Source organism: Sarcophilus harrisii, chromosome 3, assembly GCF_902635505.1.
Source record: "Sarcophilus harrisii chromosome 3, mSarHar1.11, whole genome shotgun sequence".
Taxonomy (NCBI): Eukaryota; Metazoa; Chordata; class Mammalia; order Dasyuromorphia; family Dasyuridae; genus Sarcophilus; species Sarcophilus harrisii.
Window position 1 is genome coordinate 52,342,871 of NC_045428.1, and position 23,306 is coordinate 52,366,176.

General features: G+C 35.9%; 1 protein-coding gene across 1 annotated transcript in view; it reads left to right on the forward strand.

The window, feature by feature from the left end:
* The window catches only part of PID1 (phosphotyrosine interaction domain containing 1), a 278,206-nt gene that overhangs the window by 111,191 nt on the left and 143,709 nt on the right, over positions 1-23,306 (forward strand). Inside the window, exon 2 of the mRNA XM_012546515.3 lies at positions 7,669-7,815. Within this exon, the coding sequence (XP_012401969.1) occupies positions 7,669-7,815 (147 nt within the window). The remainder of the gene's footprint in view (positions 1-7,668; positions 7,816-23,306) is intronic.

Sequence of the window (23,306 nt, forward strand, 5' to 3'; positions counted from 1 at the left end):
TAGAAGGAGCCATTCTTTTGCCAAGTCGTGTCCATTCTATCGTGATACCATCACTCACATTTGTTCTTCCTTCTCCTCATACTGTTGCCACCCCACCACAGATCTACTTCTGACCTGGACTATTGCAACAGATTCCTAGTTGTGTTCATTGACTCAAGCCTTGTCCTTCTCTAATCAATTTTCCACACAGCAATTGAAGTGGTATTCCTAAAACAAAGTCTGCTCATATCCCGCCTCTACTCAGAAAATTCCAGTGGTTCCCTAATACCTACAGGATGCATTACAGTTTTTGTTGGCACTTAACAGTCCATTACAATCCTGCTCTGACTCACTTTCCCAGCATTATTATATATTCTTCCCTTCATGCATTCTACAGTCCAGGCTCAAATGATCTTCTGACTTTTCCTCATACAAAACATTTCATCTCCCAAAGGTCTTTGCTCAGGCTAGTCCCCATGCCTGGAATGCACTCTCTTCCTCATTTCTACTTTTTAGACTCTTAAGCATCTTCTTAACTTAGCTCAGATATCTCCTCTACTGTGAGCCCTTTCCTAGATGCCTCTTATCTACTCTCTAGCCTTTGAAATTAACTTCTTTTTATTTTTCATAGATGTATAAATTAAGTTATGCAGTGGGTAGAGCACTAACCTTGTAAATAGGAAGATTTATCTTTATGAGTTCTAATTTGAACTCAGCTGTTTTCTAGCTGTGTCACCTTGGACAAATCACTTAATTCTGCTTCAGTTTCCTCATCTGTAAAATAGGCTAGAGAAGAAAATGGCAAATAGTATTTTTGCCAAGAAAACTCCAAAAATAATGAGTAAATGACCATCAATTGGAGAATGGCTCAATAAGTTATAGTATGTGAAAATAATAGAATATTATTCTTCTATAAAAATGATGAATGAGCTGATTTTAGAAAGGCCTGGAAAGATTTACACAAACCAATGCTGAGTAAAATTAATACATTGTACATATTAATAGCAAGATTGGGATGATCAACTATGAAAGACTTGGTTCTTCTCAGTGGTTCAATGATCCAAGGCAATCCCAATAAACTTTGGATAGAAAATGCCAACTGCATCCAGAAATAGAACTATAGCGATTGAATGTAAATTGACACGTGCTATGTTCACTTTTTTCCTTTTTTTTTTTCTTCTGTCATAATTTTTCCCTTTTGTTCTGATTTTTTACTCTTAACGATTCATAAAGAAATGTGTATTTAAAACATTAATATACATGTCAAAATAAAATAAAATACATATGTGAAAAAACTCCAAAATGGGGTCATGAAGAATTGGACATGACTTAACAACAAAATACATGTATACATGTTATTTTTTCCTCCCTACTAAGAAGTATAAAATTTATGGGACTAGGGACTCTTACATTTTTGTTTTTTGTGTCTAACATAACTTATTGGCCAGAATAGACACTTAATAATCTTTATTTAGCTTTCTGATTGATTGATCTCTTTTTGGATATGTTACAATGGCAATTTTGTTCTGATGTAGGTTAATTACAAAGGCAGCTATTGCATAATGGAGAGGGAATCAGTGGTATAGGGTGAGATACTTAATAATGATGTGAAGTCACTAGAAAAGTCATTTGGTTGTTGAACTTTGTACTGGAAGAGGACCAAAATGACATCATTATGTGAGAGTCCAATCTTAGTATCCCCGCTAACTCTTAAAGGCTCTAAGTTATTGAACATTTGCTGAACTTTATTGGTTCTAGAGATTACACACTGAAGTTCCCTATAAGTCCAATTAAAAGAGAAGAAATAAAGAAGAAGGGAGCTTGGTTTGGGTGAAGATTGAGGTCTCTTCCACTTCTAAAATGATGTGATATTCCCATTTTATAGACGAGCAAACTGAGGTTAAATAGGTTAAGAGATATTCATAGTCAGACAAGACTGGAGTCAAGACCAAACCTGTTTTCTGTTCTGTGTCCAGTACTTTTTTTGGGGAAGGAAGGGGTTGAGAGAAATCACTTCTAAGTCTTACTGCAGAATACATACAATGGTCAATGTATTCTTAGTTTGCTTTGGTAAAATATGTAAATCCCCCTTGCCTAAACTGGTAGAGAGAAAAGTTTGAAAGAAAACAAGCAGAGCCCACTGTACATTTGTATGGGGCAAGGGATTATGCTGTAAGCATCAATGGGGACTGATTTGGAGGCTCTATTTTGGGATATCAAATAAGCTACCAATGCAGAAAGCAGGGCTTTGTCTGATGTCAATGGGGGCAGAGCCTCTGTTTTCCCTGATGCTTTCTTCTTCCTGCTGAAAAATGGAATAAAGCATTTTCTTTAGGGTTTTTGGTGCATCTTTCATCTGGCAGCATTAATTCCGATTCCAAATACAGTCTCCATTTTTCAAATTTCCCCTAAGGCCAAGTTGATGCTGATATCACTTATATTTACAGACCTATCATGATTTACTTATTTTTATTTTTTGCTTTAAACTTTATTGACCTATCTGTCTACTCATTCTTCTATTCATTCATTCATCTATTTATCTATCTGTGATGTGTTTTTTGTTTATTTTTATACTATATGTATGAAGTGAGAAATCACAAAAAGTACTCTGGGCTTAGCTGGAGTGGTGTCATGGATATCAATTAGACTTCCTGAGAAATTCAGAATCTAGACTATTTGGTTGCCGTTTCAGAAGTCTATAATTAATTAAGGTTAGCAAATGTACTTTCTTCAGAACAACATAGTGCAGTAGATAGCAAATTTATTCATTTATTATAACTTTTTATTTACAAGATATGTACATGGGTAATTTTTTAACATTGACCCTTGAAAAACCTTCTGCTCCAACTTTTCCCCTCCTTCCTCCCACTTTCTCCCCCAGATGGCAGATCGACTAATACATGTTAAATATGTTAAAGTATATATTAAATACAATATATGTATACATATCCATAGTTATTTTGCTGCACAAGAAAAATCAGACTTAGAAATAAGGTAAAATTAATCTGAGAAAATGCAGGCGGACAAAAACAGAGGGATTGGAAATGCTTTGTTGTGGTTCACACTCATTTCCCAGAGTTCTTTCACTGGGTATAGCTAGTTCTCTTCATTATTGAAGATGGATCTGATTTGGTTCATGTCATTGTTGAAGAGAGTCATGTCCATCAGAATTGATCATCACTATAGTATTGTTGCTGTTATAGTATAGTATAATGATCTCCTGGTCCTGCTCATTTCACTCAGCATCAGTTCATGTAAGTCTCTCCAGGCCTTTCTGAAATCATCCTGCTGGTCATTTCTTACAGAACAATAATATTCCATAACATTCATGTATCACAACTTATTCAGCCATTCTCCAACTGATGGACATCCTTTCAATTTCCAGTTTCTGGCCACTACCAAAAGGGCTGTCACCAACCTTCATGCACATACAGGTCCCTTATCCTTCTTTAGTATTTCTTTGGGATATAAGCCCAGTAGTAGCACTGCTGGATCAAAGGGTCTGCACAGTTTGATAACTTTTTGAGCATAGTTACAAATCGCTCTCCAGAATGGCTGGATGTGTTCACAATTCCCCAACAATGTTTCAGTGTCCTAGTTTTCCCCCATCCCCTCCAACATTCAGCATTATCTTTTCCTGTCATTCTAGCCAATCTGAGAGGTGTGTAGTGGTATGTCAGAGTTGTCTTAATTTGCATTTCTTGAAAGTGGGACTGTCTTTGCTTTTCTTTGTATCCCTAACACTTAGCACAGTGCCCAATATCCTGTTGTTCAGTTATTCAGTCATGCTCTACTCTCCCTGACTCCATTTGAGATTTTCTGAGTAGAGATACTAATGTGGTTATTATCTCCTCCAGCTCTTTTTACAGATGAGGAAATTGAGGCAAACGGGATTAAGTGATTTGCTCAGGGTCTCTCACAGCTCGTTCTGAAACCAGATTTGAACTCTTGTGCTCCTGACTTCAAACATAGTGCTATATCTACTGAGCCACCTAGCTGCCTCCTTTACATATTGTAGGCACTTAATAAAAGCTTATTGACTGACTGATCTTTATTTTAAGCATGCATTGCATTTAACACTTCTGTACCATTTTTTTGTCTGTGCCTCCTTTTCAGCTTCCTTACTTCTTCTGGCTTTTATTTGTTTGACATCACTGTCAATATCAGTTCATTATATTGCATAATCACCACCACCACTATTCATGCCTTCACAAAAAGCAAATATTCTCCCTTGTAACACATTAAATATCAATCTTTACAGACAAAAGAGTGTAGGATCCTCTCCTAGATACAGAAAATCTTAATGGACAATCTACAGAAGTACCACTTGTAGACTCACTTTTGGATAGAAGCTATTATCTGGCACAAGATCGGGACTTTCCCCCCATCCCCTTGTTTCATGCATCCACAATTAACAAAATCAATATGAAACAGAAAGGAAAAATGAAATTATTCTAATGATGTATTTGTATCCCACACAGTTCTCTGGAGGGGGTATTTGTGTTGAGAGTATAGGAATAATTTTGTTCCATTTTACATGGAGGGGTGGGGAATTGAGTAATATAGAAGTGAAATGTCATACTTGATGATACAAAGCAAGTTGATAGCACTTGAACTCAAACCCCCAATCTGTTGCCTTACAAATTTAATGCTTCTTGATGGGTCCATCCAGCCTACTTAATTAATTGTCACTTGGGAATAAATCAAAGAGCTAAAAATAACCCTAGATGTCAGTATTATTTGGAAACTTGTGTTTTTGTTAACTGTCATCCTCATCTCCTACTGGTCAGCTTCTAGTGCCTGGAGTAGCAGCCACCTATCTCACCTAACTCACCTAACAAACGCTATCCTGACATAGTTTTCAGTCACATGTATCCATGAGTCAAAGTGCAAGAGAAGACAAGTTGGCATCTTATTGCCTCTTGTTTCCTCTGAGACATGTCCCCTCCATCTTCATACCTCATATTGCCCTTTAGCTGCTGGGAGCCACCTCTCAGGATACTCCCTTATTCCCTCATACCTATCCATCATCTTCTTCTAGAGACCACACACTTGGTAGATAGCTCTTTTAAATCTAAATACTAAATGTGCCTCCCCACCAATTAGAACTCCCCTGGCTTCAGAAATGCTGCACCTGATCAATTGGATGCTAGGAATAGAACCTCTGAATAAAATAATTCACACTGATATAAATATCCAAAAGGCTTAATGCTTCCAGAGATTATTTTCATTTCTCAAAAAGTTTTCCTATCTTCTATAGGAAACTTTCCTTAACCCTTCTTAATTCCATTGCCTTCTCTCTATAAATTATTCCCTATTTATCTTATATGTAGCTTGCTTTGTATATATATCTGTTTTCCTGTTGTCTCTTACATTAGATTTTTGAGGGTAGTCTTTTGCCGCTTTTCTCATCCCAAGTACTTAAAACAGTATTGGTACTGTTTTCAAACAATAAAACAGTAGATATTGAATAAATGTATATTGAGTTGATTTGAAGATAGTCTTGAGTTGAAATTTCCCTCCCCAAAGAATCAAATACATAATTAAAATTAAATTAAAATTTCCAAAATGATATATATATATGTCAACATATATGCATTTCCATACACACACACACACACATATGGGAATGCATTAACACACATACACGAATATGTATATATAGGCAGCTAGATTGTAAAGTGAATAGAACCCTGGATCAAGAAGACTGAAGTTTAAATTCAACTTTACAAACATAGTTTGTTAACTTAAGACCTCAAGTAACTTAAAAAAACACCCTAAATTTTAGGGTTGTTTGAGAATCAAATAAGATTTTTTTGTAAAGTGATTAGAATAGTACCTAGTACACAGTAGGTGCTTAATGGATGCTTTTTTCCTTTATTTCTTCTTTTTTGTTCGGGAGAGAGGTAGCAATGTTTTCTAACACTGATCACCTACTCAATGTTCCAAACAACACAGTGACCTGTAACCCCATTTTTCTTCCCTATCCTTCCACCATATACCTTTAAACAATGGATATCAATAACTTGTTAACTGAGGACTGAGAGTTGGCTTTCTCTCATTCTAAACATGCTACTTAGTGGTTCTGACAATAATTTTGTCTTTCAGAAAAGAGCTCACAGACTTCACTTTTGGGGAGGGTCTTTTAGGCAAAAGTACTTATGTACATGTCTGAATATGTCTGAGTGAACAACCATTGGTCTGTATCCTTCCCTCACCATCTGCCTTCCACAGGATTGCAGACAGCAATGGATTCCAGAAATACCAGCTTATTTGGCCAACTCTGGTGGGTAGCCACCTCCTGGCTTTTCAAACACTGAAATGCACAAGATTGTAAACAGCATCAGTTTGGATTACCTATGTTGGAAGTCATCATATTCTCATTCACAAATGAAACATGACCTTGACAGTTTAATAAACTTCCATCATGATTGGGAAGCATGATATAGTTGATATAGTTTATATCTATATCTATATATCATGATATAGTTGATACAGTTACACATATGTATATAGCATGATATAGTTTTATATATATATATAGTTATATGTATACATATAACTATATATATATATATATACAGAGAGAGACAGTGCAACAGAGAGAGAGAAAGAGAGAGAGACAGAGAGACAGAGAGATAGAGACAGAGAGAGAGAGAGAGAGACGGAGAGACAGAGAGAGAGAGAATGACACAGAGAGAGACAGAGAGAGAGAGAGAGAGAGAGAGAGAGAGAGAGAGAGAGAGAGGAGAGAGAGAGAGACAAAGAGAGAGAGACACAGAGAGAGACAGAGAGAGAGAGAGACAGAGAGAGAAAGAGAGAGAGAGAAAGAGAGAGAGAGAGAAGAGAGAGAGAGAGAGAGAGAGAGAGAGAGAGAGAGAGAGAGAGAGAGAGCGCACCATGAGGAATAAATTCATTAGAGTCAGAAACATGTGAATTCAGATCTTGCCTCTAACTCATGACCCTGGACACATTTTTTCACATCTCAGCATCTTAGGCAACTTTCCAAAATTTTAGAGAATTTTAGAGAAGATTCTGAGCTGCATTGTTAGAGGGAGTTTTCTCTTCTGACAGTTCCCCATAACAATGAAATCACAGCTTCAGTGTGATATCTTTTCCAGTTCTCATTTTATAAATGAGGTTATAAGTTCTAAGAGAGATGATATGCCTTACCTTATGCCATAAATGAATGGAGTTGGGACAAGAGCTCAGATCCACATTTCTATTCAATGATCTTTCAGGCTACCTCTCTAGATTCTTTCAAGAATTACATAGTTTTCACCTGTCCTCATTCATAAAGCCAAAGAACACCAATAGCCAAAAACAATTCTGCTTTTTTCCTCTATTCTGATCTCCCTATTATTTGCTCTAATTGGACACATTATCTCTGTCTGGTCTCCAGGATTTCGTGAGAAATATTTTTGTATTAGCTGATTAACAGGGACAGCATCCTACCAGTGTCACCATGTGTGGTAATTGAGTTGAAGTTTTAGGGCTCACAGTACCCATGAGACTATTTTATTTTAAGTAGCACATGGATTGCTGTTTCATCTACATTTGGCCAAAAAGTTCTTTGGTCAACAAATTAGAACAGAGCTAGTAGTATGGAAATTTTAACTACTAGGTTTGACTGGCATTTGTGGAATCTAAAGAATTAACCACTACTGGGTTTATTTTCATGCTTTTCAGCATTTTCAGACCATGTTGAAGACTAAATTGAATGTCCTTACGCTGAGGAAAGAACCTCTTCCCACAGTCATCTTCCATGAGCCAGAAGCCATTGAGTTGTGTACCACGACCCCGCTGATGAAAACTCGAACTCATAGTGGATGCAAGGTATGTGACCAGTAAGAAATAGCTGGTATGCTGCTAGTATATGTGATCAAGTAAAACTGGGGGTATGAAATAACAATACAAATAAGAGAAAACTAATGATGTGCCCCAACTGGATTCAATCTTAAGATGCTTGTTACATAATTCTTGATGTTAAAAATCACCAACATAAAAATAAACATTGGATTTTGTCTATTGGTTTATAAGCTTAGTCATATCTAGGCCTTTCTCTTTTTTTCTTGGTGAGGTGATACCTTACCTTCTATCCCCTCCCCGTGAGCTACTTAACAATCCATTACAAGACTTTCATCCCATAGATTTGCAATTGCAAGAGTCAAATAACATGTGGTCACTGCCCCAGAGAAATACTTGAATCCTCTTTAGAAAGTGAGTTGCCATCCCCGAATATAATTTCTTCTACTAATATATATATATTTTTTTTCTTTATCTGATAATTTGTTGTTATATATTTTGAATCCTCCTTGATGTTTTATTGGGCACATGACAATATTCTCTTTTATTTTGTTTTGTATTCCTTTTCTGTTTTTCTTATTCTGTTTTTTCAAATAAAATAAATCAAAATTTAAAAAGAAACAGTCTACAGTAATATCATTTCCTTTTTTTGGTTCCCCTTCTGAACCCAGTATGTTCCTAAGGCTTAAGTAAGTCCCTTAGCTATTTAAAAAAAAAAAAGCAGTTTCAGAAGTCTCCCCTACTGTTTTGTTGTTCTGATTTATGAGAACTTATTTTCTCATTTTTGATCTAAACTCCAATTTTTTAATATCTCGATTCTGATTTTTATATCCATGGTCTTTATGTTTTATTTTTGAGAAGAAGAGAATTGCTTTGAATTATTTTTGCAGTTTTTGTTAACTAACATTAATGTGGAAGTTAAAACTAAAAGGGAAAAATCAATGTAATTTCAAAAAGTTTTATAAACAAGCAAAAAATAGTAAAGGCTTGGATAAATTTTTTTTTGAGTTACTCCTTATAGTAATGATGATTTTAATGGAGAAACATATTGTGCTGTACACTACACTTCATTTTTAGGAACTGATATCAGGGGTAAAAATAATAGAGGAAGAAAAATGATGTATTTAAGGATATGAATTTCTTCCTCTGTGAAGTATTTCTTCCCCTTTTCTCCACTTGAAGAGTTATAGACTGGATTCCCAATTCATTTCACCAGCAAACTGGGTGCTCTTATGATATTGTTCTATGACCAGTGATGTTGAGGATGCAAAAGAATGAAACCCAAAGGGAATGCTTCATAATTTTGTTAACGGTAACATGTGAAACAGTAATAATTAACATACTAATATTTGCAATAGTAAAAACAGTAACATGCTAAGGACTAGCAAAGAATCTTTCAACTATAATATGTATCAGGAGGGTTTTTATTAGACTTTGCTCTATCATATTTTAAATTGAATATGTGGGTAGCCTCCCACATAAAACCAGCAACTTCCCATTACTATGTAAGAACACAGTTAAATTCGCTTTCTTTACTAGCCTCCTTCCATTAACCCTATACATCTATTCAGGACAAGAAGCCACAATTACAAACTGACAATGATTCTCAATAAATACATTTAACCTAACAATAAGCTTCAAACTAGATGTGGGTAGTAGAAATAGTGACAGAAGCTCACAGGACAAAATAATTACATTCTAGGAAAAACATGAAAAGAAGGGGTGTGTGTTTGGTTTGATGAGAAGGACAAGAGTTTGTTATTTAGAGCTGTATAGAAATGATAACAATCTGTTATCAATGTCAGTGTAAAGAAATGGAAATCGATTTAAGATATAATGAGAGAAATTCCAGTTACAAATTTCAGATTCACAATGTTACCCTTTGCTTCTCAAATACTTTATATTTGTATAATGTTGTTCTCTCCCCCCAATCTTCATCCCCCCCTCCCGTCTCACCCCTGCCATTGCCCACAGAAGAATGTCAGCTCCTTGAAGGCAGGTACTATTTGATTTTTATCTTGGTATTACCAATGCCAGGCACTTAAATGATTTATTGTTGTTAGACATAAAGAACTCTGTGATCACAAGGATCAAAACACAGGACAGAACTATCAAGGGAAGTGATGAAATTTCCATACCTAGACATATTTCTGAAGAGAATATGCTTTCCAGATTCTTCTGTCCAGTTTGTTACAAGGTCTTCAGAGACTTCCTTCTTAGCAAGCACTTCTAAGGTTGAGAGGAATCTTAAAAGCCCTCTGGTGTATTCTCCTCATTGGATGGGAAAAGCTTAAATTATTTACACAAAGTCACAGTAGTAGCATCTGAACTCATATCTTCTGACTCCCAAGTCACTCTTTTTCTGTCTTATTTCCCTCTTTTAGAACTTCCTGTCTCAGGAGAAATGGAGGCTGTTTCTTACCAAAGCTAAATCTTCCTTTTGATTCCATTTCCTCCCAGTGTCTCTTTCATTATTTATTATTTTTTAAATTTGGATTCAGTAGACCTATATTTACTTCCCAACCTTTGCTTTTTATCACTAGACTTGAGCAAGTCAATACTCTGGGCTTCAGTTTTCTCATTTATGAAATAAGGGAGTAGGATGCATTAGTTGGCCTTGAAGTTTCTGGTTCCAAATCTATGGTCATTAATTCTGAATCTTGAACCATCTCTAGAGGTTCCTTTTAGCTTTATAATTCCTCTTAAGTCGGTAAAAGCACTGAGGTACAATCAATCTCTAAATAATCTGAATCTTTTAAGTAGCAAAAGATTTATAGATAAAAAGATAGATATCACTGATCTCACTAGAAGTAAATAATATCAACTCCTGAGGCTGATTCAACTGTTTCTATTAAAAGGAATTAAACATTGTTTAGTTTAAATTTTGAAATCCAAATAAAATCCAAATTTTAAGCAATTCTTTCTACGGAATTCTCCCTTCTCCCCCCCAAAAAACCCCCCAAAAACCCAACAACCCTCATCCCCTTTCTAATCTTTGGAGGGAACAGAGTCCAGTGTTTCATTTCTGATTCTTGAGTTACACAGAATGCCAGCTGCAGAAAGAAATGCTTTTCTTACTCCACATGGCTAAGAATAATGAAGAGAATGTAGTCATGTCCCAGCTGCAAGGGAAGCCTGCATGACCCTCCCCACCTTCACACTGGGCTGTTTCTTTTTCTATAACAGTTCTCAAGTTGTTCCTCTTGCATAATTCAGGGTGCTCTGTGGATCTCTGGAAGGAGCAGGGCAGGAGGCAGAAAAGGAGGGGAAGAGGGCAGCTTAAAATGTTTTAAGCTTGATGTTACTGATTCCATTATCGCCCTTGGGTTTCCCTGTTTTGCTCTGATCGGTATTCTTGAGCAATCCTGATGCAATAGATTTGTTAGGCCATTCACCCAGCAGGCAGCTTGGTCTTTGTCTGGTCTTAGCCATTGCTGCCCCTTCCTTTTTCTCCTTTTCCTTTTTCTTTTCTTTTCTTTTTGAATTGTATAGGCAGTCACATACCAGTCATAATTCTTCTGCCAGTAGTAATTGGGGAGCCGTGGTGAATCTATCCTTGGAATCAAATTCTCTGATTTTTGTGGCGGCAATAAAGGAATATTGCAGAATCCATATCTGATTGTTCTGTCATGCTGAATTTGATGAATTCTTGTTCCTGTCAGCTGCTGTTCTTGATGGAGTCCTTTGACATCTAGATTTATACAGGAGGGATCAATGGCCCTTTCTGGATTTGGTGTCAGGAGTCCTGGGTTGGAATCCAGGCTTTAATTTTTCCTACCTTTGTGAGTTTGAGTTAGTCACTGATAGATCACCAAGATCCAGGGCTGGAAGGGATGTTAGAGGGAAGTCTTCTTGTTCATCCCTCCCCCATTTCCCCCATTTCACAGGTAAGTAAATCGAGGTTTCAAGATATTAAGTCACTTGAACAAAATAACACAAGTAGTAAACTGAGAGAAAAGGCATTCATTTTCATGGTTGGTGGCTCCAAGTTTATCCCTCAAAGACATTGAACTTTAAGGATAAAATGAGTTGATTAAAAAAGAGGCCCTCCTTTCAGCTCTAAATCTGTGATCTTATAAGTGGCTCATTCAATTGCACCAAAGTAGGTAATACTAGAATTAGGATTCCCTTCCAGTCCTAAATCTATGGAATGTCAGAATCCTATCATTCATTTATTCAACAAATATTTTATGTTTATACCTGATCTATCATATGCAAAGTCCTAGTGGGCAAATCACACATTTTTACCAGTAATGATGTCTTTTATATCCTTTGGTTCCTGAATACTTGACCTGTTGGGGTGCATTTGGCGTGGGGTAAAGGCCATATTTTCATTCCCTAGTGAATTCCTGACTGTTGCTTTTGGACTTCCCACGTGAGTTTATGAAAGCCTTTGTCAGACTAACTGTTCAACTTCATTGTCTGTGAACACTGTTCAGACTACTGGAGACAAGCCAAGACTTTCCATTTTCATATGGGCTCCCAATTCCAAGATTTTTTTCCAATATGAGCCCAGTGATGCATATTTCAGGGTTTGGAGTTTCACACACTATTAAATGTGTGGGATGACAGGACGGATTTCAGATTTCCTCCCATTTTTCTACTATGGAAGCTCTGATGAAAGCTGAGGTGAAAGACTTAGTGGTTTTAGAGTTGGAAGAGACCATAACCATCTTCTAATCCACTGTTTTCATTTTATGGATGGGGAAACAGGCCTGTGTAGCTGGAGTGACTTGTTTATAGTTACATAGGTATTTGGGGATGATAGATTTTGAGTTGAAAAAGACCTCTGAGTGCATCAAGTCCAGTCCCTTCATTTTACAAATAAGAAAATTGAGATGAAAAGAAATGATTTCCCCAGAGTCACATTGCTAGTAAGTATCTGAGGCAAGATTTAAACTAAGGTTTTCCTGACTCAAAGTCTGGCACTGTAACCACTATACCATGCTGCTTTTCAGAAATCAGAGATGTAATGGGAATTAAGCAAGGGAATACCTAACCAACTGATGAATCTTCCAGCCAACTTAGATTTAAAGGGCATTGACTTTTGTTACAAGGGAGTGCCTCTCACAGACATAGACATGAGCCTTACCTTTTGGTGGAGAGAATGGGAAACCAACCAAAGAAGCTTTTCTGTGTCCTCCTGACAAGGAGCTAGGGAGCCATTTTACTGCTATTAAAGGTGTCCCTTCCTGAGAAAATGCTGTGCTCTATAATTTAATCAAATCTCTTATTCAACTTATCCCATTGCTCAGGGCTTTCCCTGATCAGTTCTCATTACAGCTAAAAGAGCTTCAATTTCAACCTATGTTCTCTGATAAAAACCCTAATATACACTTATCATCCTCAACTGAATTTGCTTGCTTGACATGTACACAGCAATATTATGTTCCTCTCTTCCCTTCCTCTTTTCCCAGCTTTCTATCTGTGGTTCTCTTGACCATTGTTTTCTACTTCAGAAGAGGAAAGAAAATAATGGAGACCATGATAAAAGTAGCAAGGACAACAGGATACTATCCTGGCATTATATAGTACATTGTAACTGAAATTCATGAAGTATCTATGGATTTATTTATAGCTTAGTACTGGGTTCTGAATTGTGAACCTTATACTGAGATTGGTCCAACAACCAACGTGAACTCCATGATTTTCTTCAACTTTGAACAATGTTAGGTTTGCTATCTACTAATCTGCACTGATGCTTTTTACCAATGTTCTTTAGGATCGGTTGATGAAAACCTTCCTGTCCTAATCTTCCAACTTGCTGGTCAGAGGTCAGGCTCTTTTAAGTCTGTGAAGGGAAATTCTGTTTTTCTGCCTCTGCCTCTTTGCTTTTTATGCCAGAATAGGGTTGTAGTTACTTTGGGCTGGGTGATTTAAATGTTCACTAGCCTTTTTAAAGTATACTTTTATTGATACATATTATTTTTATATAACTTTCATTTTTTGAATATACCTTACCAGGAAATCATGAATCTTGTAATGAAGAAGAAGAAGGAAAAAAAGAAAGAACAGTTGTGATTCAGCAAAACTAAATAACACATCGAATTAAACTGGCAGTACAGGTGATGGTTCATACCAAAGACAATTTTTTAAACTCCTCGCTATTGCCAAATTTTGGTCAGTCATCTCTCTAGAGCAGCCCAGAGCACCATGAGAGCTGATAGCTCCACATATGCCATTAACTAAAGGGAGAACCATTTAGCACCAGAGTTTAAGTAAAACTTTTGTTCTTGGGCTAAATATCAAAGGAAAGAAAAATTGTCCTCCCTAGAACACATGAAAAATTGAATCATTCTGTGTTTGTATGTATCTGAATAGCCATTTCCCTGACAACTTAAACCTACTTGTTCCCCTAAGAACTCTTGGGATGAGAAACTTGGTTTGGGAATTATGGGAAAGAAATTACATTCTAAATGAAGTGGTATGAAAAACAGCTACCTCTGAAGCTTCTTGGCTTTGAAATTAGGCTTTCCCCCTCCTCTTCCAATTCAGAGTTTGCATAACTTAAATGTGAGCAGTGTTGTTCCTTTAGAGAATCTCATGCTATTAGGCATGGAACTGGAGCAGATGGTGGGGAAGCTAAGTGCTAGTTTTCTTACTCTGATGTCTCATGGGAATCATATCATGGAGTCAAGATCCTGACCGGGGATTATATCATTTTAAAAGCCAGTGGATCCAATGCTCTTGCAGTCCTGTGGATTCTCAGCCTTGTCACACTGTGTCAAGGGAAATTCTTACTAGTTTCTTTTATGATTCAAAAGGATCATAGGCTATTAGAGTTTAAGATCCCGACCTCTTTTCAAGGCTGATTGTAATTGTTTTCTCCCATATGAGACCTTCCCTGACTTTCCCAGTTATTAGTGTCTCCACTCACTTTCATTTTTGAAATTATTTTGAATTTATTTTGTATATCTATATACATTATTTCTCTCCAGGAGAGTGTAAGCCTTTTGAGGTTAGACACACTTTTATTTTCATTTTTCTATTCATAGCCATAACAGCTATGTAGAATTAACAAGCAAACTTCAGAGTTTGTCTTGTCTTTTTAATAGGCCAGGAAACCAAGGCGCTCTCACTTTATACCAGGGTCTCTGGAATTATTATTGTTGTAGCGAGTATCCTTACTACAATCACATAGATTGTTAATGAAAAAGCCTTATAAATGAGCATATGGAATAGAGAAGAGGCCCCCAGAGGCCACAAAGGCATACCATTATTCCAGTTATTTTCAGATCCACTGGATTTAAGAAAGTGATGATGAGGCTTATGTTAATGTTACTGTAAAATAAGTACATAAATTTATTAGATTGGTCTATAGCAGAGAACACAGAAATTCTTCAGATGTCATGCATATTTTAAATAGTATTTTATTTTTCCAAATACATATAAATATAGTTTTCAACAATCAGTTTTATAAAACTTTGTGTTCCAAATTTTTCTTCTTCTCTCTCTTCCATCCCCCATCCCCAAGACAGCAAACAATCTGATATAGGTTAAATATTTGCAATTCTTTTAGGCAAATTTCCATACTTGTCATGTTGATACATATTTTTATATACCACCCTCACAATTTCCAAAACACCATTGTTACTTTAAATTTTTATATGTAATTACAATACCCCTAAAGAGAATTGAAATCTTTTGTTGCTAGTCACGGTCCCTTGTACCCAAAGACATTTTAAATAGATTGCAGTAGAACCTTAGGGAGTTTGAATAATCCTTTTCTTTCTTCTTCTTTTTTCCATTTGCAGTGAATTCTTAAGCACAGTTTTATAAACTATCTATGTAAATACTCTGAATATTTTCCTCTGGGTGGCTCACAGAATTTGATTTATTTTGAAGTTATTTCATTTTTTCTACTTAGTTATTTAAACAACAACAACAACAACAACAACAACAACAACTGAATGTGATTTCCTGTCTCCCCTTTTTTTTCTTTAGTATCTTTTTCTGAAAACATTCACTTGCTCGTTCTGTGAATTTTGGGTTCATTTGCTTTGAAAATGTGTTTATTATTCTGCTTATTTTCCTGGATTAGCTCTGCAGATGAAATGTTATCCCAGTTCTCCATGGTAGACTTCCCTTTGGTTAAGTATTACAGACTTAATTCCAAAGCTTTGGTCAGGCAACCCATAGAAACTGTTGGTTGAAACAGTCAATTAAATCTGTATAAATCCATTAGTGATATGCTTTAATGTGTTCAGCAGGGATAGTAGAAGCTCCAGAAACCACCAGAAAATTAGTATAACTTCAAAAACCCAAAGCCAGCTTACATGGCTGCTATCCTCTTATCCAAGCTGCTGTACCCTATCCTTTCATGGACCTCATCAGGTTTTCATTTATATTTTCCAGTCAAATTCTCTTTTCATTTTCTAGAGCTAATGTTTTAACCTCCCTCTGGCTATGAAACTGACTGGTTTACATGTATCTCTGCTGCTGCTTCATCCATCTTATGGTAACTTAAAAAGCTAATTGAGTCAAGGGCTAAGCAGCTGCTGTAACTCAAGACTGTGGTGCCATAGGTTTAACTGATGTTTCTCTGGTTCTTCATTGATTCCAATCAAATAATTTAAAGATAGTTTATAGCCTGTGTTTCCATCTGATTGGATAAAAAAATTTTTATACAGAGCGATGACTGTTTGATGGAAGAATATTTAGACTAATAATTGAAGGATCATATTTCTTTTAAATTGTGCTTGGTAAATATCAAATTTCTAAATAAATGTTAGCAGTTAATATTATAAGTCCTAGAAATTATATTGAAATTGTTAACATCTTTTGTTTTTTATATAACTGCTATCTCCTAGAATATAAATGTCCCCTTCCCAGAAATTCCTTTCTTGTTACAAAGAAGAGAAAATAGAAAAGAAGAAAGAAATAGTTCACAAAAATAAGTCAAGACTATCATATGCATGTTGCATATCTATCACCATCCACCTCTGTCAAGAGGGAAAGGAAGTGCATTTTCATAACTCTTCTTTAGGGCTAAGTTTAATTATTATACTCTATATTATTTCTATTTTTATTGTCCTACTTTCCATTTTTTATCTACTTATATCATCTTGAAACATTTATAGGTCATCCTATATTTCTCTGTATTCTTCATATTCATGGTTTCTTACAGAGAAGTTGATATATTATAATCATGTAACATGTAACATTCATGTAGCATCAGCCCCCAGCTGATGGGCATCTACTTGGTTTCCAAGTCTTTGTTACTATAGAAAATTCTGCTATAATATTTTATCCTTCTTGGAGTATATGCCTTGAAATAGAATGTGACTCCCATCATCATGACCATCATCATGATCATCATTGTTAGTTTAGTAACTTCTAGGAACATCATCCTCTGATGTTTCATCATGATGAACCCTGATTTTTGAAAGGCTGTCTCAGTAGTTAAGTCTTACCAAGCTAGAAAGACCTAATGATGGACTTAGATATAAGTTCAGAGAGGTTTATCTCAAGAAATTTGTAATTTATTTTTGTAATGTATTTTTGGCCACAGAAATTCACAAATACCATTTACCGAGGTCTGAAAGAGAAACATCCTGTATTCATGGAGGGCACATCCACATTAGTGAATTCATGAATTCTTTCAGGTAGAAGTAAGTTATTGGGTAAACATATTGTTACCCTGATCATAAATAGATGGGCTATAGTCTGCAGCAAATCTGGATTTTCTTTCCTTTGATTCCTTGGTGCTGTTATCTTTTTCCTGTTTTTGTATATGTGTTTATATTTCTCCATGTCTAAAATAAGATTGTAATACTTTACCACCTACTTCCAAGATTAAGGACTCCCTACCCCTCCTCCCTTTTTATAAAGCACTTTGGGGTTTTGGCAAGCTGAGTACTATATAAATAAAATATTGTTATTAATCAAATTTGGCTCTCCTTCATTTCGATGAAAAGGTCAGCAAACAGCAGACACAAATGATTGCAAGCCAGGAATGGAAGTTTAAATGGCAATGAATAACCCCAGGTTAGAAAATGTCCTTCCAAATGAAAATGAGTTCTTTCTCAATTGCTTTTTCTGTATGCCAATTTCATGACTACCATAGTAGCAGGTATGTTGAAAACACTATTTGTAACAGGTGCAGTTGTGTTTTATCTTGCATTAGCTGTTCTTTTCCTTGTTTTTACTGAAAACGTTAAATATTCCATTCTTGGCAAGGGGAAAATGACATTTCTAAAATAATGGTTTGAGCATCTGTATAAAGATTATTCTTCAAATGAGATGCTGGTGAGATTGGAATTCCTGAGTCATCTCACACCTTCAAGCCAAAACATGCCATTAAAACATGAACAATGGCAAAAAGATTAATTGGAAATCAGTGGAGATAAATGAAACCTATCATTATGTAACCTGGGAATGTCATCTCTTACAATTTGGGTTATACGTTTCATATTGATCCTTGACTCTGATGTTGATGGGGAAGACCTTCTCTACTTTGAAATGTTTCTGTATTGCTGATGACAAAAGATAATGTTTTCGTGGTATAGTGTTTCAATAATCTATGGAAATAACAGATGAATATAGTTTCAGAGCCTGAAAATGCCTTAAAGATCATCTAGTCCTATTTGCCAATTTTGTTACTGAGGAAGCTGAGAAGTCAATAGTTTCCCAAAGGTCCAGCAATTATATAGTGAGGTATATCTGGCCTTGAACCCCAGTCTCCTGCCTTTCAGTAGAATTCTCATGCAAAGGGAAGAGAGGGGGAAAGTACTTTTTGGATATGGATGGGAGGGAAATTCAAATGACATACACCATTTAATTTTTGCATTCACTTAAGATTTATTAGACATAACATTGGCAGTGTATTATAGTCAAGGAAGGAGATACATTATATTGCCATGTGTGGAGGGCCATTTGCTTTGGCCCAGCTCACTGAATACCCTTTGGTGCACCCTCTAAGTATCAAGGAATGTGTTGATGGTAACCACCTATTGATAATTACTGCCAATACCCTTCCTCTTATTCTTAGTACCTTTTATTTAGTCCTGGGTAAGTAGACATGGTCTTTCAACTTAGAACATGGACAGTAGCCAGAAGGTTTATCTGAATGGTGAAGTGCCTCAAATGTGTGTCATATGAGCAGTAAATGAAGGAAGTGGGATAGAATCCTGGTCAGTTTGCAAGATACTAGCCAATTCTTAATTTTTTTTTTTTGTGATAAGTGACTTCTTTACTGAGAAACTAGGTGGCACATTGGATAGAGCTTCAGGTCTGGACAAGGCTCTTCTTCTTTGGTTCAAATCCAACCTCAGCCACTTATTACCTATGTAATCCTAGCCAAGTTACTTAATCCTTTTAGACTCAGTTTGTAAAATGAGCTAGAAAAGGAAACGATAAACCCCTCCAGCATCTTTGTCAAGATTTTGAATTCCAATTTTTTTTCTCTCTTCCTTTCTTACCAACCCCTTCCCAAAAGCAAGCAATTGCTATGTGTTATTCATGTACAATCATTCTAAACATATTTCCATATTAGTCATATTGTGAAAGAAGCATCAAAACAGAAGGGAAAAACCATAAGGAAAAAAAAAAGCAAACAAAAAATGGTGAAAATAGTATACTTCAATCTGCAGTCTTCTTAGTTCTCTCTCTGGAAGTAGATGACATTTAAATTGGATACATTTTCAGAAGAAAGATGCTGTATTCCAGATATGGAAAGGATGACCTGATAGTTAGCATGGTTCTCTTCCTTAGAATTTTTTAATCTAATTTTTATTGGATGACTTTTTTAGGAATGATGTAGAATTGACTCTCTTTTTTAAAGGTAGGGCTTGGACAAGGAGGACTTTGAGATCTCTTCTAATTCTGATTCTCTGAAATTACTAATCTCTTGTTCATTTGAAAATGGATTATGTGGGAAGGGGCTTATAGCCTTAATGAGCAAGCCAGGGGGACCATGGGTTATCTGTATTTCAAAATATGTCCTTTAAGCACTCTATCAATTTGGAATATGTTTGCTTTAGCTACCTTCTCTTTTGATGTAAATAGCATCTGTGGAGTAAGATTATTAGTCACAGTTTAATGTGAATTTATTTAATGAATAATGACCTGATTACAATCTTACCAAACCAGTGAAAGTTTTGATTGGTGTGGGAAGGAGAGTTGGATAATTTCTGCCAGAGGTATATACCTCAGAAAAAGTCAAACTCGGAGAGGATGGCAGCCACCTGAGGGCACTGGGATGGGGAGACAAGGGTGCTAAAAAGGGAGGGAAGAGATTGGGCAAAGGCAAATTTTCATCCACTTTGTAGTTTTATTTATAGGTTCATGTGGATTCCCTTTTTCTACCTTTGGTAGATAATACATGAGCTAGCCCCCTTCAATCCAATCCAATTTTGTATTCATTGTTTAAAGGGCCACTAAACATAAAACACTGTACTGGGTGTCGGGAAGAAGCAGATAAAATGAAATATATTATTTTATATCTTTCTTATATTTCCTCTAAGAGAGGATGGTTCATTCATTCATTAATTCATCAAATATTAATGAGTACATACTTTGTGCAGATCAGCCCCAGAATTGGAAGTCACATTGCTCTTTCTAACTCCCACTCCACTGCTCAGTCAATATTTTAATGAGCTCCCATAGGATTTATAGCGATATAAAAGGTTCTTGGGGTAAACAATAGGAATTACATTCCAGTTGTGATTTTGGAAAGTTCCCAGAGTAAAGAACCAGAACATAAACAAAATGTTTATATTATATATTTATATCTATATCTTCCTATGTACATTATATATAATGTATTGTGCATATATCATTATACATATGCATATATCATGTTATCTATTGTCATTATATATGTTACACAAATATTCATATGTAAATAGGTATACCTGTATATGCATTTTATATGTGCATATGTGCATGTGTGTATATGTGTGTATATGTATATATTCTTTTCTTATAAGAAGATTTGAAAAGACTTTTTTTTTAAAGAAAGCTCCAAGTCTTTCCAGAACACCGAATATAATGGAAGCTGGGCTGAGCATCTCATTACTTACCTGTGCCAGGTATCACACAAATATTTGCTTTGTGCACCGGAAGGGGGCAGGTAATACTCTCTGTCCTGGCTTCCCATAGGATGGAGCAGGCTATCTGCCTGCAGATCTCATTGGCTGTTCCTGTAATTTGCTGACGGTCTGTATCCTCTAAGATGGCTCTCCCTGTAGCATCAATTCAGAACCGAATATCTTCCACAAAGAAGGAGGTGAACAGCAATCCTTGGTGTCTGTGGTAGCTGCTGCTTTGCTTTGTCAAGGGGTGTGGAGGGAGGAGGGTGGAAACCTCCTTATTTTCATGAGGTTTTGTTTAGCATCCTCTCTGTGGCCATTAAGCCGTGTGTGTGCTCTGTACGGCTCATCTACTTGAAATCACTGATGATTTTCTCTTTACTACTTTAAGATTTCGTTGCTGAAACAAGGAGAAGCTTGTCAAATGTAGCTCTTAATGACTTCAGTGTATGTGTGTGTTTCTGAAATCAGCATAGCTAAAGCTTCATTGCTAGAAAAGATACCTTTCTGGGTTTGGTTTAGTGGTTTTAATTATGGATAATTGGGGCAAAGGCATATGGCACCTCCCACTCCCTTCCTTCCCTTTTCCTCTCTTCTTCTTCCTCCACATCTCACTATTCTCTTGGTCCTGGTCTTTCACTAGCCTTTGGTCTGGTTTTATCTATTCAAATTCTATGGATCAGTGAGCTGGAGTAACAGCATCTCAGAGTGGGGAGGAACTCAGAGTGGATTTAGGTTACAATAGGATGAAGTGGGATCTATGTTCACATTTGATAACCTTAATTTATGGCATACTTCAGTTGTCTTTGAAGTCCTAATCAAAATGCTGCCCATAGAATGTGGCTCTTTGAGGGCAGGAGCTATTTTGTGTGCTATGTTCATTTTTGTCTTCAGGGTCTATCACAGTGCCTGGAACATAGTAGGCACTTTAAACTGAATAGAAAAGAAAGTCTGGTTGAAGTGGGCCATACTTGATACCCAGTTCATTAGGGTTTTATCTTCATGCTTTCTTCTTCCTCTCAGGGATCACTGTTAAGTTTCTATAGTAAGAAACATTAAAAGGAAAAATGGCTATCTTTTGTCTTTTATATTTGGATTACTTTTTTTTTTTCATTGAAATCCTTGAGCCATAATGAAATAAAAATTAAATTAAGTTTATATAGCTTTATGAGAGACTCATGGAGCAAGAGTCTTTATATTCATCTTGTTTCTTTTTTTTTTTTCCACTCCTTTAAAACTAATTGAACAGAATAATTATTTATGAGTGGTGTAGGCCATGCCTGACTTCCTGTGGAAAACATCTATTTTTATACCACATTGTATTTTGTGCACACAGAATACCTTTTTAATTAATAAAAATGTGTATTTATTGACCTTGTTAAATGCAGGTGCCATTTTCTTTCTTGGGGTATTTCCTTGTCTCTGGAGGAAATATTATAAACCCACTAATAGTAATCATTCACTTTATTAAGAAGATCTTATTTCCTAAGCTTGATGATTTTGCAGCTCAGAATCTGGACATCTTTGTGTTCTGGATCTCATGGTATTTGCCAAAATTGAATTTGATTTTTTTAAAAGTTGTTGCTTAGTGTATTAAGTGGCTATTAAATGTTCTGTACCTACCGTATGGTTTTATTCAAAAAGGGTTCTAGAAAGAAACCTTGAGAGAACGTGGGTCTAGATTGTCAAAGGAAGGAAAGCTGATAAGAGTTCATAGTATGTTTGGTCACTTTGAAAGACATAAGATAAAAAGCTTCTTCTTAGAGGTATAAATTGATTGAGGAAACCACTATTATTGAATTTCTCTTGAAAGGAATAGGTAAGCAGTTCATAGTTCTTAGTCCTCTCAGTGTCTATTTTCATGTAAAGAAATTTGGTAGGAATGACTTAATGGATATTGTAATATTTCAGGTTGTCTTGTCAAAAGCAAGAACTATTGATCTGATATCTTAAGAAAGGCTATTTATATCTCTGAAATCTTTTGGGAAATGGAAAGGAAAATGTGGAGAAAGAAAGTGCTTGAATTATAAAGATGAGGACCACTCCAAATAAGGACAGTTGATATTCATATGGTACTTAAGAATATTTTATAGATATCACTTCATTTGAGTCTCACAACAATTCTATAATGTAGATTATATGGATTGTGCTAAGGGTTGTGCTGGAACCAATTCTAAATGGCACCCAAGAACCGATGTTAAATTCTTAAGAGTGCCCAGAAATAGCACTACATTTCATCCAAAGAGGAAATATTTATAGTGACTCCATTTGTGATGGCAAAGAACTAGAAATTGTTGAGATACTGTTAATTAGGAAATGATTGAATAAGTTGTGGTTTATAATCATGATGGAGTACTACTGTGCTTTATGAAGTAATGAGCTTGATGATTTTAGAAAAAAAAAAACCATGTATGAAATAATGAAGAATAAAATGGACAGAAAAGCACGGTATATATGGTAACCACACTATTGTTTTAAGAACAACTTAGA